The sequence below is a fragment of the Pipistrellus hanaki genome, assembly GCF_964339955.1.
Source record: "Pipistrellus hanaki genome assembly, chromosome: 19".
Lineage (NCBI taxonomy): Eukaryota > Metazoa > Chordata > Mammalia > Chiroptera > Vespertilionidae > Pipistrellus > Pipistrellus hanaki.
This window is the reverse complement of record NC_140521.1, coordinates 3,348,679-3,365,325: the sequence shown is the minus strand read 5'-3', so window position 1 is coordinate 3,365,325 and position 16,647 is coordinate 3,348,679. Positions and strand designations below refer to the sequence as shown.

The window sequence follows — 16,647 nt, the reverse complement described above, 5'->3', positions numbered from 1 at the left end:
GCACAGCCGGGCAACTCAGGTTTCTGCACTTAAGCCCAGCAATGCCAGGTGCATGTGAAACGTTTCCCTCTTTATTGTAATCTCCTGGGGGGCGTGGCTTAAGCCTTGGTCCAATGAGGCTCCAGGAGCCGTCTGCGAGCTGCCAATCAGATCCACAGTCAAGTTCCGTGACTCCAAGATACCCCAGAAGGGACTGATCCTGGTCTGGTGAGGCTTGGGGCCCGCCTGGGCCCAATGAAGTTCAAAGGAAGGCCGGTCACCCGGGAAACGGGGTGGGAGCTCTCCTCGTCCAATCAGGGAAGAGACTGTCCCGTCCAATCCGGAAGGAGCCCGGCCGGCTCATCCAATCGGGAAGGAGTCCGGCCGGCTTATCCAATCGGGAAGGAGTCCGGCCGGCTCATCCAATCGGGAAGAAGTCCGGCCGGCTCATCCAATCCAGGCCCCCGGTCGCTCCAGTCAAACGGGTCCGGCTCCCCCAGCCCAGCGGCCTGGCGGTCCCCGCGGTCACATGAGGCTGCAGTGCGCGGGGTGCAGCGCCCCCTGCAGGCGCAGGGCGGGGTGCGCGGGCCGCGCGCGCGCCAGGGCGCAGCGGAGCAGCTCGCGGAAGAGGCGCAGCACGTGCCAGTTGTACTTGGCCGAGCACTCGAGGTAGCCGCAGCGCCAGCCCCTGCGCACCAGCGCGGCCAGCGCCCGCCGCGGCCCGAAGCGCAGCCGCTGCCGGTCCCGCTTGTTGCCCACCACGAGGATGGGCGCCTCCGGGGCGCCTGCCGGCCTGGGGGGCCAGACAGGCATGAGGGCGGCGGCGCCGGGGACCCCACGCGAGAGAATTCCCCCAGTGGGGAGGGGGATACGCTCAGGAGCACCCTCTCCTGCAGCCAGAAACCCCCAAGCAAACACCAAAGAGCTATGCAAACACCATGCAGGACAAAGGCGGCAGAAGCGCCCCTCCCTCCCCTCCGCGCCCCGCGCCCTCACCTGGCCTCGGCGATGCGCTGCCGCAGCGCCTTCACGTAGTCGAAGCTGTCGGGGCTGCAGATGTCGTAGACAAGCACGAAGGCGTCCGTGTCCTGCAGGCTCCAGTCCTTAGGGTCCGGCCACTCCTGGGGGGGAGGCGGGGTTGGCGGGGCCCGTTGTTTCCCCCGCTCCTGCGCCCTGACCTCCTGCGGGGGGCGGAGGGGTCCTGGCACCGAACCCACAGTTCACGCTCAGGCTCCTCCGTGAGCCCTGGGCCCGGCTGTCCCTCCGGCCACCAGACCCGCTGGAAACTGGTGGGCCGCCCGCCCTCCCCCCAGTCTCCCCTCCAGGCGCCTCCCTCCCGCGGGCCCGGCCCAATGAGGCCCCGGCGGCCGCCCCGGCCCGGGAGACGCTCCGCACGCACGTGGCCGGCGCGGGCAGCTGTGGCCCGTTAGCCGCGGCCTCACCTGCTCTCCCTCCACCTGCAGCGCTTCTGCCGCTGCTTTCCCTAAAACTCCACCCCCCCCCAGGTCCCGCCCCAAGGCCACCCCCCCTCCTGGGAGCCCTGCCTGCTCCGGCCTCTGCCCTCTCCGAGGGCCCAAAGTCTGTCCCGGACTTTCCACCAATTTCTATGCGAGTCTGAGTCTGTGCTCCAGGTCACATGCACCCCCTCCCGGAAAGTGCACCCCTGATTCTGGCCCCAACTCTCCCTCTGGGGCTCTGCTCACGGCCCTGGACACACCATGCTCCACACCACTGAGCCAGACACCCCCACTGAGCCAGACCCCCCCCCCCCCACTGAGTCAGACCCCCCCACTGAGCCAGACCCCCCACTGAGCCAGACCCCCCCCCCACTGAGCCAGACCCCCCCACTGAGTCAGACCCCCCCACTGAGCCAGACCCCCCCACTGAGCCAGACCCCCCCCACTGAGTCAGACCCCCCCACTGAGCCAGACACCCTACCACCACCGAGTCAGACCCCCCCCACCACCACTGAGCCAGACCCCCCCCACTGAGCCAGACACCCCACCTCTGAGTCAGACCCCCCCACTGAGCCAGACACCCCACCTCTGAGTCAGACCCCCCACTGAGCCAGACACCCCACCACTGAGCCAGACCCCCCACTGAGCCAGACCCCCCGCCACCACCACTGAGCCAGACCCCCCCACTGAGCCAGACACCCCACCGCTGAGCCAGACCCCCCCCCCCATTGAGCCTGGTACCCCCACCCTCCACCCTCCACACACACCCCGTCACCCCTCCGCCGCTACCTCCGGGCCCCCGGGCCTCCGGGCGGGCTCAGCGCCGTCGCCGTCGCGGATGCTCAGGTCGTAGACGGCGCCGTCGAGCAGCACCGCGGGCCGGTAGAGGCGCGGCGCGTCCGTGGGCTGGTGGCGCTCGGGGTAGTCCCCGAACAGGAACTGGCGGATGATGGCCGTCTTGCCCACGCCCGGGGCCCCCAGCACGGCCACCCGCAGGCTGCCCCCCATGGCCCGCGCCGCCGTGCGCCCCGCGCGGGGGCCTCATGGGCCGGCGCCGCCGGGCGCCCCCCGCTCGCCCCCGCCCCCCATCCCGCCCCCGCAGCGCCCGGGGCGGAGGCCGGGCCGGAGCGGGGCGGCGGCGGGAGGCGGACACAGCCGGGCGGCGGGCGGCGCCGATCGGGGAGCAGGACCCGCCGCGCCCGCAGACACCGCCGCCCCCGCTGCCTCCGCCAGGTCCCGCCGCGGAGCTGCCTCCGGGCGCCTCGCTCCCGTCCCTCTCCCCGGCACCCGCACCGGCACCGTCCTCTGTCCCCGCACCGTCCTCTGTCCCCGGCACCGGCACCGGCACCGTCCTCTCTCCTCCCCGGCACCGGCACGGGCACCGGAGCGGCCGCCTCCCGGCGGCGGAGCGAGCCGATGAGGTAACCGCCCCTCCCGCCTCCCCTGCTCCGGCGCCTCCCGGGCAGGGGCGCGGGAAGGTGACTGGGGCGCAGGGAGCCCGAGGAGGGAGCACCCCGCCCCGCTGCTCTCCGGCTCCAGACAAGCCCTTCCCGCCCGCGCCCCGCCCCGCGCTCCGCACCCCGAGCCCCGAGCCCGGAGCCCCGCGCCCCGCGCCCCGCGCCGCTCCAGACAGCGCCGCCGGCCGGGTCCAGCCGGGTGACCTTGGGCGAGTCACGCACGGCGCTGGCTCCGCTCCGCATCCATCGCCTCCGGACCTGCGAGGGGCCGGGCCCTTTGCTGATCTGTTATGTAAGTGAGCCCCGCACCGACCCCGCAACCGGGGCCCTCTGAGGTTGGGGGCAGTGGCTGAGCCCTGACCGGCCTCCTAGGATGTGTGGTCTCCCACGGAGGAGAGGGCCAGCACCATGTCAGCTGGCAGTCGTGCAGGGAGGGGCGGGCAGAGGGCGCTGAGCCGGGGAGCGCCAGGTCCCAGCAGCTCAGCCCCATCCCATCCAGACTCGCTCTGCGGACTGGAAACTGGCTGCCACCGCCCCGGCCACTGCTGAGGCCCCGTTTTCTGCCTGGTCTCCACCTGTGTCCCTCAGAACCCAAGACCTCCCCGCTCCTCCCCGGAGCTGGTGAGGAGTTCCTTCCTTCCCCCCAGGCTGGGGAAGTCTGGGTGTGCCAGCTCCCCTCTCCTCAGCCTGCCTCCTTCCTGCAGAGGGGGGTCCCCTTCCCTGACCAGATGGGTGCCCAGGCCCTGGGCGAAATGCAGACCTTCCTGCCTCTGCACTGACCAAGGGGTTCACTCACTGCTTGCCGGGATGCTGAGATGGGTTTTAAAAAGAGAGAAAAGCCCTACGTTGTGGTCTGGCCGGTAGCTCAGTGGTTAGAGCGTTGGCCCATGCACTGAAGGGTTGCGGGTTCCATTCCTGGTCAAGGGCACGTTACCGGGGTTGCAGGTTCACCCCGTGGGGACTCATGCAGGAGGCAATCTATTGATGTGTCTCTCACCTGGATGTTTCCCTCCTTCCCTCTCTAGCCCTTTCACTCTCCCTAAAAATCAATGGGAAAATACCCTCACTGCCAACACACGATGGCCTTTTCATTGAAGGTCCAGGAGCTGTAAGAATACAGACATGCACACCTCAGCGTGGGAAGAGGAGAGGAGGAGGAGGAGCCAGCCGGAAGTGGGGAGGGCACCTCCTCAGGGGCAGAGGGCGGCAGCCAGGGGTGTTCCTCCGAGCTCTGGTGTGTTCGTGCCCTCCGCCTGGGTGAGGGACCCGGGTCTGTTTTCACTCTCCTCCGCCGTCCAGGAGCTCAGAGCCGACGTGTGGCCATCTGCGGCCGCTGTCCCAGGCCTTCAGGTCCAGGGTGTGGGGACTCAGCCCTCATTCAGCCCTTCCCTGAACTGCATCCAGCTCGCTGGGCTTCTTGCTCTGGAATCCACTGACCGTTCGTTGTGGTCTCTCCTGACCATGAATGACAGCTCCATACCGCTTGTCCCCCAGTACCTCATCTCCCTGGGCCTTGAGTGAGAGGGTGCCCTCACCACACGGATGCCTGGCACCTAGTGGGTCCTGGTACCCCATGGTAATGCCCTGGCCACCGAGTAGAGCTCGTCAGCCTCCTGAAGGCCAGCAGGACACAGGAGGCAGCACAGACAGGGCTCCGGGCCTCTGAAGTGAGACCGCCAGCGTTTAAAAGCTCCTCCAGGGATGTATCGTCTGTGCAAGTTACTGACACTCTCCAAGCCTCAGTTTCCTTCTCTGTAAAGGGGACAATAATGGTCTTAACTTCATAGAATTGTGGTGGGATGACATGAGATGATACAAAGAGAAAAACAAGACCATTTAGGAAGGCTGGAGGGGGCAGAATTTGTACACATAAATCAGCTTCCTCTTTATATAAAAATAATTACTACCGTGCTTCCCTGAAAATAAGACATCGCCCGAAAATAAGACATCCTCCGAAAATAAGACCTAGCACATGGAAAGATAAGACATCCCCTGTAAATAAGACCTAGCGCAACTTTGGGAGAAAAAATTAAGACACTGTCTTATTTCCGGGGAAACAGGGTAGTCACAACACACAGTGGAGACTTGGGTAAGGATACACACAGACATCTCCTGGCCGCCCAGCGGTGCCACCCCAGGAGCACAACCACGCCAGGCACCCAGATTTTGTTGTTGTTTGTTAATCCTCATCTGAGGATATTTTCCCATTGATTTTTTACAGGGAGTGGGAGGGAGAGGGAGAGACAGAGAGAAACATCGATGTGAGAGAAACATCGATGTGAGAGAAACACATGGATCGATTGCCTCCTGCATGAGCCCTGACCAGGAAGGAGCCTGCAACCAAGATATGTGCCCTTGACCGGAATCAAACCCGGGACACTCCGGTCCGTAGGCCAACACCCTATCCACTGAGCCAAACCGGCGAGGGCCAGATCTTGGTTTCTAACGGCACTCACTAATACACAAACCCGACTCCTTGGAGAGAGGGCTGACTCTAGGGCGGGGGCAGGACAAATGCAGGATGAGCCTGGAGCATCTGGTGGGTGCTGCAGAAGGAACAAAATCATGGTGGCACATCCAAGGGCACAGTTCACCCGGAAGAGCCCCATGGCCAAAGCTGGAGCAGTTCAAGCAACAACACAAAGTGGTTCTGGACTAATCCCAAATTACAATATAAACTGGATATGCGTGCCTCCAAAGGAACAGAATCGATGTAAGAAGGAAGGGCGGTGCAGAAACACATCTCCTTACAGAAGCATTCCGAATGGCTTCTGCAGCGCGCCCTGCCCCCGCCTGCGCTCCTCCGGAGTGTAGGCTGCACTCAGCGACTGGCTCCCGAAGAGCAGAGCACAGACGGGGAAGAAGCTGCAAACACCACCTTAGCCACGTGACCCAGGCCAACGGGGCGGTGTGAGGCTACCACTTTAATCTTAAAGACTCCGCATACCAGTCTCACCCTGAGAGAAACATCAGACAAGCCCAACGGAGAGGGATTGATCGTCTACGAAATACCTGACCAGTGCTCCTTGAAATGATTAAGGACCAAAGGGGTCCCCAGTCAAAGGCACAGACCTGGGGTTTGTAGGTTCAGTCCTGGCCTCGGGCGAGGCATGTGTGGGGGATACTGACTGATGTGTGTTCTCTCTCACATGGATGTTTTTCTTTCCCTCCCCTTCCCCTTTTTCACTCTCTCTAAAAATCAATGGAAAAAATGTCCTTGGGTGAGGATTAACCAGAAAAAAAATAAAAATAAATAAAAAATGCAACGGTACAGAGCAGAAGCCACAAAAACACTCGGATGTGGAAATGGAGTGTATGATAAAATGGCATTTCGGATCTGTGGGGTAAGATGAATTATTCAGTAACTGGTGTGAAGACGACTGGGTAACCATCTGGGGAAAGAGGAAGTTGGATCCCTACCTCGTCCCTAACATAAAGCCCGGATGGAATAGGATCAAAATGCAAAAACGAAGATCAGGTACGTATAGAAAGAAGAAATCAAAAGATTACATAAGAAACAATTCCGGCAAGGAAAAGTAAAAAGCAGTAACAGAACGGGGAGGAATGACAAAGCAGGAGGAAAAGGACCAAGAACCGCATAGAAAAATGCCGGGCACCGTGTGGGTGGGAGAGGGCACAGACCTGGTAAGGTCCTGCCCACAGCAGCCCGAGGCCCGGCCACACTGGAGTTAGGAAGGAAATTCACGATGTCCGGTGGCAGCCCAAGGCCCTCTGTCCAACCCGGCCAGCCTCTCACCAGCTCCCCTCCTCACCCTGGGCCTCGTTACCAATCGTCCCCCACTGAGCACAGCCACCCTACACTCCAGCTCTCTCGCCCTCCGCCTGGGGCGGGGCGAACAGAATGTGTTTGGGTGGAAGCTGGGCCCTCAGAGCAGCAGGAGCAGCAGGTCACGGGCAGGCAGGGTAAGTCTCTCCCCAGGACTCACAACCTGCCCTCGCCCGCAGCCAGAGGGGACTCCAGCCATGTACCCAGGGCCTTGGGAGCCTGGGGACTTGCAGGTGAAGTGAAGTTAGGGTTGTGCAGTCAAGGGCCTAGGCTCTGGGTCTCTAGGACAGCGTGACAATACCCAGGGGTCAGAGGTGGGGCGGTGAGGGCCAGGTGCCCCTGGGAAGGCAGCATGTGTCAGAGGTGGGCAGGGTGCAGGAAGAGGCTGGGGCTGGAACAGGCGAGGGACCCAACTGCTTCTCCCTGGAAAGCAGGCTGAATGCCTCCCAGCTACGAGGCCCCGAGAACCCCGGGCAGCTCTGCCATGGAAGCCCTGCCTGGGCCTGGCGGTCCTCCCCTGAAAGCTGGCCAGTGCCAGGCCCGGGGCCACAGGAGCATCCCTGGTAGCAGCCAGGCAGCTGTCGGCTCAGTTCCTACACTCAGCCAGCTGCACTGCGAGGTGGGACCGCGTGCCCAGGCAGGCTGGTGCAGCCACTCCCAGGAACCCCGACGGCAGGGAGCGCCGGGAAACCAAGCCATGTCCGCCCCCGTGGCCAGCCGGCGCCTGCTCGGCGAGTTGAAATGAAGGGTGTGAGCGGTGCCAGGGCCCAGCAGGACCAGCAGCCAGTGTTTAAGGACAGGGGGAGGGACAGTCCTGAGTGCCCGGGGAGAGCTGGGCACAGAGCTCAGCGCCTGACCCTGGACCCCAGGGGACCCACACCCCAGTGGAAGGGGCCTCAGGTAGGACCTGACACACTGGCCAGGGACATGCTTTGATGTCATCATTTTTATTCACTTTCTCTTTTTGAAAATAAGAGTAAACATACAATATATAGTCTCTATTTATATATATTATATATCGTTACTGCGGGGCTCAGAAAATCATCCTCAACCATGTGGAGGCAGCTTTCCGTGCTGACATTGGGGGCAAAGGGAAAGACGTGTCCGTGATTGCCAAAAGCAGACTCTTTATTATTAAACAGCAGTAACAGGAAAACTAATGCTCCGTCAGACACACGGACACCGGGGAGGCCGGGAGGAGGGAGCAGACACCAAGGAGAAACCCTGCACAGGAGGCGCCCCGCTGCCTGTGTTCCCCATCCCTCAGCCCCTCGCTCGGCTCTGGGAGCCCGGGGGACACAGGAATGTACACGGGCAGTGACCGCCCTCAGGGCAGAGAGGGAGGAGTGGGGGGGAGGGGTGTGTGCAACCGCCAAGGGGGCAGGGCCTGGGCAGGGCTCTGGAGCTGCTGCCCGGCCTCCTCATGCTGGTCAGCTCCTGAGAGGCTGTGGCCGACAGGCATGACTGCTGGGCCTCAGCTGGATGGACGCAGGGAGAGAGGTTAGGAGGGGAGGGGCAGGTGCAGATCCTGGGATCCCGATTGACAAAGCAGCTCTCCTGGTACCAAGGGGACCCTTCACGCACGCCAGGACAGCCTGGCAGGGCCCGGGCAGGGGGGAGGGTCACTAACACCAGCCCAGGAGAGGCGGAGGGCAGGGCTTCCGGGCTGGGAGCCTGAGAAGGAAACTTCGCACTTGCCCTCGGGCCCCAGGAAAAGACGAGAACTCTGGTCTCACTGTTCAGCCTCGGTGACTGCTCTGGCTCTGTCTCCTTTGGTCTCCTCCTCACTGACCCTAAATGTCAGCAGCCATGGAAGAGGGGTCCTCCAAGCCTGGGAGAAACTGAGATTTCACTCCAGGAGGGTGCCACCCTGCCCTGAGGACCCAGGCGGGCCCTGCAGTCAGGACCAGGAAGCCCTGTGGGTGGCTAGGAGCCTTGCCAGGCCCCTCCCGGGAGGAGGGACGGTCACCCCACAGGGCTCCTCCATGGGCTGGCAGAAGGCTGGGGGGGCCCTGGTCGGGCCTCAGTTCTTGAGGATGGTCTCGTAGGCCTGGTACACGTGCTGGGACACCTCGGGCGCTCGGCACTTCAGGGACAGCTGCGGGGAGAGAAGGCCGCGATCACTCAGGGCTCCTCTCTGGGGCTGGCACCTACTAGGCTGGGAGGGGACACGTGGGGAGGACAGACAGGGCGGGGCCCGATGGAAGTGGTGTGCACACGTGGCCGGTGGCAGCAGCGTGGCTGGGCAGCTGTGTGGCGAAGGAGAGGGGGCGGCCGCCGCAGCCAGCCGGGTAGGCACCAAATATACTTCAGCCCACACACCTGCTGCCAGCCAGCCGCACGGCCCTGTGGCAAGCAGCGTGAATCAGCAGCCGGAGGCTGTGAGGAGCCCGGCCCCCACCCTGCAGAGCTGCCTGGCTCCCACAGCCATGGGGGCTGAGGGCCCGGAGGAGGTATGGGGCGGGGCAGGCTCCCGCTCTGGGAGATGGGGGGTGTGGGTACTGGGGTTCTTCCTGATTTCTTGCACAGGAAGCAGGCAGCCCGAGACTTGGTCTCGGCTCTAACTGCAATAGGAGCAGAGAGCACAGGGCGAGGAGCGACAAGTGCCACCACCCCTCCTGCCAAAACGGCTGCTCTGAAGGTGCAGTTAGGAAGGGGCGGGCAGGCGGCACCAGAAACCAGCAGCATGGCCCCAAGGGGCACAGTCTCCTCTGAAAGGCTCTGCACGCACTGTGTGTGCTGAGAAGTGGGGTACCAGCCCCTCAGTGGGGGCCACCGTTGGGAAGCAGGGGGGTGTCAGCAGAGGGCAGCTAGCTCTCCTGCCCGCAGCCTGGATGAGGCCAGGAGAGCCGGGGTGCAGCGGCTGGAGCCAAGCCAGGAGGCGGGTGTGCGAGGTGTGGCAGGGAGGACGAGGGGAAGGGGGAGAGAAAAGCGATCGCTAACCTCCAAGTCCTGCACCACGGGCACCGGCAGGGAAGGTGGCCATGCAGCAACCAAACACAGGGAGACGGAAATCACCATCACCGAAGCCACCGCCGCAGCCTCCACCCAACCACAGAGCCGGGGCTGCCAGCGGGGCCTGGGAGAGTGTCTGCAGGGCCAGGCCTGCCGGAGACTTGGGTGCAGGGAGAAGCAAAGCCGGTGCCCCCTGGGACCTGGACGGCAGCCCGGCGTCCAGGACAACACGCCCCGCATGGAGCCACGCCTGACGGGGCTGCCTCAGAGGCTGGGAGGGACAAGCTGCTCGGATCCCCGTCCTCGCCGGCGGGCCCGCAGGCAGGCCACTGCCGCCGCCCAGGGCCCAACGTGACAGAACCGTCTAGTCCAACTCACTGTCCCGAGACCCAGCGCGTCTTCTGTGGGCAACGTGACGGGCTGGGCTGGAGGCTTTCTAAGACCCTCTGCAGGGACAGAATTCTGATGCCCGCTCACACCAGCCTCAAAGGGACTCCAGCCCAGCGGGACCAGTGTCCTCCGTCAGAGCTGCCCGGGCCTGGGGGTGGGCAGAGGCCCGGGGGATGGACAGAGGCCCGGGGCCTGGGGGTGGGCAGAGGCCCGGGGGATGGACAGAGGCCCGGGGCCTGGGGGTGGGCAGAGGCCCGGGGGATGGACAGAGGCCCGGGGCCTGGGGGTGGGCAGAGGCCCGGGGGATGGACAGAGGCCCGGGGCCTGGGGGTGGGCAGAGGCCCGGGGGATGGACAGAGGCCCGGGGCCTGGGGGTGGGCAGAGGCCCGGGGGATGGACAGAGGCCCGGGGCCTGGGGGTGGGCAGAGGCCCGGGGGGTGGACAGAGGCCCGGGGGATGGACAGAGGCCCGGGGGGTGAGGGTGGGCAGAGGCCCGGGGGTGGGCAGAGGCCCGGGGGGTGGGCAGAGGCCCGGGGGGCAGACAGAGGCCTGGGGGATGGACAGAGGCCGGGGCAGAGGCCTGGGGGGTGGGCAGAGGCCGGGGCAGAGGCCCGGGGCCTGGGGGTGGGCAGAGGCCCGGGTGGCAGGGGGCGGGCCTCACCGTGAAGCTGGGGTTGCCGGGCTGGATGCGCAGCTCCGCCAGCACCCAGATGCCGTTGGTCAGCTTCAGGGACTGGTAGAGCATGTCCTGCCCCTCCACCGTCCTCTTGGCCACCGTGAAGATGTTGCTGCTCTGCAGCCTGCTGCTCACTGCCTCTGCGGTCAGAAGCCACCCAGTCAGAGTCAGGGGAGGGACGGGGTGCAGGGGAGGGACTGGGGGCAGGGGAGGGACTGGGGGTAGGGGAGGGACTGGGGGCGGGGGAGGGACTGGGGGTAGGGGAGGGACTGGGGGCGGGGGAGGGACTGGGTGCAGGGGAGGGACTGGGGGCAGGGGAGGGACTGGGGACAGGGGATGGACTGGGGGCAGGAGAGGGACTGGGTGCAGGAGAGGGACTGGGGGCAGGGGAGGGGCAGTGGGGTGGGTGTGGGGGCTCAGGAGACCTACCTGCATTGAGGGGACAGTCTCTGATCTGGAACTGGGCTTCGTTCTCGTTGGGAATGTCCTTCCACGTGGCCAGGAAAACCTGCCGATCTGGAGGGGGGAAAGGTAGGACCTTGGGAACTGGCCCCGGGCAATCACACGGAGCAGGAAACGTCTGCTTTGGAACAGGAAGGGCAAGGGCTCTGCCGGCAGCTCCTGCCTCCTGGGCAAACCCGCCCTGTGGGCTGGCCGCCCTCTGCTCCCAACAGGCCCCGCTTCCCGCCTCTGGGCCTCAGCTCCCCCCGGCACCCACACATGCCTCCTCCCGCTCTGGCCCGAGCAGCCCGCTCGTTAGTCAGCCTGTGTGACAGGACTTCTGTGGTGACGGAGACGTGAGGGGGGCTGAGTCGCTCAGGGGCTCCAGCCAGGGCACAGAGATGGGCATGGGTGTGAGGCATGGCCTGGGCTCCCTGCCTCGAGGGCCCAGGGGACAACTGTCCAGAGGCCAAAGGCCAGGCTAAGGGCAGAGCTAGAGAACAGGAGTGAGACAGCTCCTGCGCGGCACGCCCCCTGGTGGGCAGTTGGCCTGACGAGACCCTGGCGGCCCTGGGAAGTGTGCCCTCACTGCAGGCTCCGCGGAGAAGCGGGGACCACAGAGGCTGCTTGGGGCAGACCCCTCCATCTGTCCCAGGCACCCGGGTGGCCGCACACTCACCCATCTTCCCGTCCTCCACGAAGAGGATGTGCAGCGGGTACAAGGTGCTGAAGTAGAAGACGTCGATGTTGTTCTTCACAGCCACCTGGGGACAGGGTCCGAGTCGGTCCCTGAGGCCTGGCCCCACCTCGGAGGCCCAGGCAGGGCCACGCCTGCGCCCACACCTGATCCGATCCCCTCACAGGCTTCCCTGGGAGCCATACCCTCTGTCCCCTCTGCTCAGGCCCAGAGCAGGACTAGACACACACACACACACACACACACACACACGCATGCACACGCACACACAGGCTCCACCCCGGGGGGTGCGCGGGCGGAGGTGCGGGCCGGTCCTCGGACGCACCTGCAGGTTGTTCAGAGGCTCCATCTTCATGACGGAGCCCACTGTGCTGAGAGGCAGGGAGAGCTCCACCGTCTGGTTGGGGCTGAGGGGCGCGTGGACCTGGAGGGGAGCGGCGGGGGCCAGGCCGAAGCTGTGGAGAGAGAAGGCCCGCGGGCGGCGGGGGCCGGTGCTGACACGCAGGCTGGGCACCGGGAGGCAGGAATTCTCTCCCGCAAGCCAGCCTCACGCCAGGCCCAGGCCCACGCCAGGCCCAAAGACACACTTCCGACCCTCACCCTCCACCCCGCAATGGCCCGGCGGACAGGAGGACAGAGTGTCAGGCCAGCTGCAGGCCTGAGCCCATCTCTGCTCCTCTTTGTCCTCTGGCCTAGACACTGGGCACTGGGAACTGAGCATGTGGCGTTATACCAATCCCAGCCTCATACAAAGAGCGACAGGCATACAGTCTCCCAGCTTCCGGGACACAGAGACCCAGGGAGGGGCAGGCTTGCGGGGTGAGTGGCTCTGCCCACAGTGGCAATCGGCCTGCCGGAGACACAGCCCTGGTGCTGGCCCAGCACCCCAGGCTTTCCGGGAGCTCCCCACAGCGGCTGTGTGACCTGCTGAGCCCAGGTGCCATTACCGACTCCGAGGGGAATGACATGGACCCCCTGGGCTGTCAGGTGGCCCCAGGGAGACAATACTTTGAAAGCCCTTGGCACAGGGCTTAGACCTTAGGAAGCTTTCACCACACAGGACCACCCCTGGGGACCTGGAGTCTTTGTGGCCTCCAGGGTCACGTGAGGGTAAGTGGCGGGGCAGCTGCCGCCCTCCCTGGTCTGACAGAGGGTCAGGCCCGCGGCCCGAAGGCTCTCCCTGAGGAAGCAGCCCCTTCAGTCAACTTCTTAGAGGCTCAGTTTGCTCATCACCGGAGCGGCTCAGGAAGAAGAATCATCAGCAGAGGCTGCTCAGTTCCCCGAGAGCTCGGCCTGAAGACCCTCTGGTGCCAGACAGGAGGACCCCCCTCCGGCGCAGGGACCTGCTGGGGTGAGGAGCTGGAGCAGCCGCCACTCCCATCCGCCCTCTGAGAGCTGGAGCAGTTCGCTCCTGTTGGGTGCGTGCGGGACAAAGGCTGCAGCTGGGACTTGTCAGTAACGCACCTCTGTGGGCGGGGAGGAGGGCAGGCAAAGGGCAGAAACCCCACCCCTGGCCCAGTGCTCTGAAGTCCACATGAAGCGGTCCCTGGGGGTGAGTCAGACAGCTTGGGTCTGAGTGTGGCTGTGAGGAACACCTCCTTCAGCAGAAAGGACCCCCGGCTCCGCCCAGGGGCGCTCGGAGCTGGCCGGGGAGCGCACCTGTTGCGGTTGAACTGGATGGCGAAGTCCGTCATGACCTGCAGGGCCTTGTTGGTCAGCTGCAGGTCCATGGAGATGGAGCCCACCTGGCGGGTGAAGGTGCCCAAGATCTCCAGCCCCTTGGCTTTCATGGCGGGGAGCCAGATCTGCAGGAAGGCGGTGGGGAGGGGCTGCAGTCTGCCATTTTCCCAAAGCTCCACAGCCTCCCCGAGAGTCCTCCTCTCTCCCCCGCAGGTGCTCCTGCCTTTACCGCCAGGGATGACAATGTGTAACCGAGCAGAGAACCTTCCTGCATGGCACCCAGGCCACCACCACTGGGGCAGCGCGGGGTAGGGCAGTGCACCAAGGCTGACCCAGATACTCAGCGGCAAAGGAGGAACACTCAGGAAGGAGGGAGGACAGCCTACAAGGAGCCAAGGAGAACGGAGGCCCGGAGCCCAAGGCCACCCTGGGTCTCCGCCAGGGCCGAGGGCCTCCCTGGCCGTCACAGCCTGTCCTCTCCAGAAGCAGGCCTGGCCTTCAGTTGCAGAAACTGGTCTGGGGACAGTCCCTAAGGGCCCCTGGCTGGCAGGCCCCTGCTGTTTGGCTGCCCTTGTCATCCCGGCCCAACTTAGGAACCGCCTCTCCAGAGAAGCCCGTCCACTGGCTCCTTCCCCAGTGGCATTCAGGGAGCGTCTGCTGAGCAAAGAGCTTGAAGCAAAGCCCTGCCCATTGGCCGGTGTCACCCCGTAGACAGGCAAGTGCCTCTCAGGCCGTCATTCTCACTCAGATGGCTCCGCAAGGGCAAAGGCTCAGGCCCTCCGGACAGCCTCCCGTCAACATGTCCTGTGAGCGAACATCCCATCATCGCTATTGCCGACTCTCTAGAGCCACTTAGCAGTGGCCTTCAGCCACCCTGACCCTATGCCAGGGACCTCTTGGTTCATGGGTTGACGCTCAACCTGGGCTTATTGATTATTTTTAAAATTACAGGTGTAGGTAGGTGCACAGTCCACAGATCTCATTTAAGGATAGGAGAGGAAGGGGGCATTATAAAATGTCTATTATTGCCAAAACCGGTTTGGCTCAGTGGATAGAGCATCGGCCTGCGGACTGAAAGGTCCCGGGTTCGATTCCGGTCGGGGGCATGTACCTTGGTTGCGGACACATCCCCGGTAGGGGGTGTGCAGGAGGCAGCTGGTTAATGTTTCTCTCTCTACTGATGTTTCTAGCTCTCTATCTCTCTCCCTTCCTCTCTGTAAAAAAATCAATAAAATATATTTTGAAAAAATGTCTATTATCAACGAGAGGCGCCGGGCCGGACCGCACTGAGAAGCTGGTTCCCTGGAAGATGCCGGCTCTTCCTCACCTCCAGGCCTTGCGCAGGCGGGGGCCCTCTGCCCACGCTGCCTGGCTAACTCGGACTCGATCGGCAGGCGTGAGCGCCAGCTTCGCTCTGGGATGCCTTTCCCGGCCACCCCCATGCCTGACTCAGCACCTCGTCCCTGCGCTCCCACAGCCCCAGCTGCCCTGGGCACCGTGCTGGCAAACCGCGGCTCCTGGGGCCCGCCCGCTGGCCTGAGCAGATCCCGTGGAATGAGCCGTTTAAGGAGCCCGCACAGCAGGCGTGGTACTCACTGCTTTGGGGGCCACATAGGATCCTGACAGGGCGCCCACGCCACTGGTCAGGTCAAAGAGGTCACTCAGGCCACTGCCCATGGGTGCGCCGAGGTTAGCTGGTACTGTCGCTGCTGGAGGTGTCGCGAAGTTGGGGGCCCCCATCTGGAAAGGGAAGAGAAGGGGTCAGTGGCAGGCGCCGGAGGCAGGGTCCCCAGGGGCCTGGGATGAGTGTAGCCACCTGGCTCTTTAGGAAATAGGGTGGGCGGGCAGAAGGGGTCCCACAGGCTTCTGTGACATCAACTCTTAAGTTGCAGAAACAAGAGTGAGGAGGGTGCAGAAGAGGGCCTGTGCCCTGCAAATCTCAAGCCTTAGGGGGGCCTCTAGGAAAGCGGGGGACACTTGTAAGCTAACCTCAGCCCACCGATAAAGGGGCCCGGAGGCACTGCCGTGAGAGGGCTGTGCTGAGGAGACGGGAGTGTGCCCTCCACGGTATCAGAGGGCCCGCGGGGACAGAGGGCCAGCGAGCCTCAGGATGACCAGGCACATTGGTCACTGGGCAGTGAGGACGGGATGAGGAACTCATGGGCTTCGGGGCCCAGTGGCAGCGGGACTGCCAGCACAGAGGCTGCCAGGATGCTGGACAGACCAGGGCTCAGCAGGGAGGGCCTGCTCTGACACCATCTGCCCCCTGGGACGTGAGGCAGCGTGCTCAGGAGGAGCGGGGACGAAGGCTTGGTGACGCAGGGTTGAACCGTACCCCTTCAGGCTCATCCCCCATCTCCAAGCAGAAGCAGGAGGGTGAAGAGACAGGCAGCCACATGCAGAGAGAAGCCAGGAGGGAAGACACACAGAGAGACAAGGGGGAGGGGCCGGGGGAGGACAGAGGGGTAGGAAGAAGGAAAGAGAGAAAAGATTAGTTACTGCTGCCCCATCCACGATGAGTCTGGTGCAAGGCTGTGCCGGGACTAGGAGGGCCCAGACCGTTTCTACGGTGAGCACTGCCCCTGGTCTTACCCTCCCTCCCACTCCCTGTGCCGCAGCCTCGGGATCTGAGCTGGCATGACTAAGTGACACAGGTTCCGCTGCCCGCTCTACCTGTCTCTACCCTGAAGAAGTTCCAGGGAGATACCTGGGCCAGTCTCACTCCACCTTCCTGCAGGGAAGGAAAACTGTCCCTGACTTCTAACGGGCCTCTCTCAGGCCCGCTGGGCTGCTGCCCCAGCTGAGCAGGGTTTGGGGGTACATGGACACGGATCTGGCTTCTGCAGCCTTACAGGGCCAGGGTGCCTGTGGAGTCAGACTCGGGGGGAGGGACTAGGACTGGCCTACCTGCCCCAGGTCTCTCGGGGCTCAGCGGCAGGACAAGGGGCCAAGTCCTGTGCCTGCCATTTAGCAGCCATGCTCTCTCGGAGGGAAAGCCTTTGACCTCTTTGAGCCTCAGTTTCCTCACCTATACGTAGGGAGCTACACGATCACCTTCGTGGGCAGCGGTGCCTGGCACCCAGGGAGTTCAATGATTGCTCCTCTGAAGATCATTACCAATGGCATCG

The 16,647-nt window shown here is 64.1% G+C and overlaps 2 protein-coding genes across 3 annotated transcripts in view; both read right to left on the bottom strand.

Moving 5' to 3' along the window:
- Positions 1–58: 58 nt before the first annotated feature.
- Positions 59–2,487, bottom strand: RASL10A (RAS like family 10 member A). Its single transcript, XM_084867537.1, has 3 exons — positions 2,226–2,487; positions 976–1,100; positions 59–772 (listed from the first exon to the last, which is right to left on the bottom strand). The coding sequence occupies exons 1-3, from the start codon at positions 2,442–2,444 to the stop codon at positions 505–507; spliced, it is 612 nt and encodes a 203-aa protein (XP_084723663.1). The 5' UTR covers positions 2,445–2,487; the 3' UTR covers positions 59–504.
- Positions 2,488–7,790: 5,303 nt separating this feature from the next.
- AP1B1 (adaptor related protein complex 1 subunit beta 1) overlaps positions 7,791–16,647 on the bottom strand; it is a 35,351-nt gene continuing 26,494 nt past the window's right edge. The window contains exons 15-22 of one of the 2 annotated variants that reach the window (XM_084867534.1): positions 15,855–15,875; positions 15,116–15,259; positions 13,499–13,644; positions 12,165–12,294; positions 11,822–11,906; positions 11,131–11,217; positions 10,687–10,841; positions 7,791–8,778 (exon numbers count right to left, since the gene is read on the bottom strand). In XM_084867534.1, the coding sequence (XP_084723660.1) occupies positions 8,704–8,778; positions 10,687–10,841; positions 11,131–11,217; positions 11,822–11,906; positions 12,165–12,294; positions 13,499–13,644; positions 15,116–15,259; positions 15,855–15,875 (843 nt within the window). In that variant the 3' untranslated portion in view covers positions 7,791–8,703. The remainder of the gene's footprint in view (positions 8,779–10,686; positions 10,842–11,130; positions 11,218–11,821; positions 11,907–12,164; positions 12,295–13,498; positions 13,645–15,115; positions 15,260–15,854; positions 15,876–16,647) is intronic. The other variant, XM_084867535.1, reaches the window with a different exon arrangement.

Excerpts from the sequence above, each read along its gene's own strand:
- RASL10A (XM_084867537.1), bottom strand. The coding sequence starts at position 2,444 with ATGGGGGGCAGCCTGCGGGTGGCCGTGCTGGGGGCCCCGGGCGTGGGC. Across the intron at positions 1,101-2,225 it reads GGAGGCCCGGGGGCCCGGAG|GAGTGGCCGGACCCTAAGGA; the intron begins GTAGCGGCGGAG and ends CCTCCCCCCCAG. Across the intron at positions 773-975 it reads CAGCGCATCGCCGAGGCCAG|GCCGGCAGGCGCCCCGGAGG; the intron begins GTGAGGGCGCGG and ends CTGGCCCCCCAG.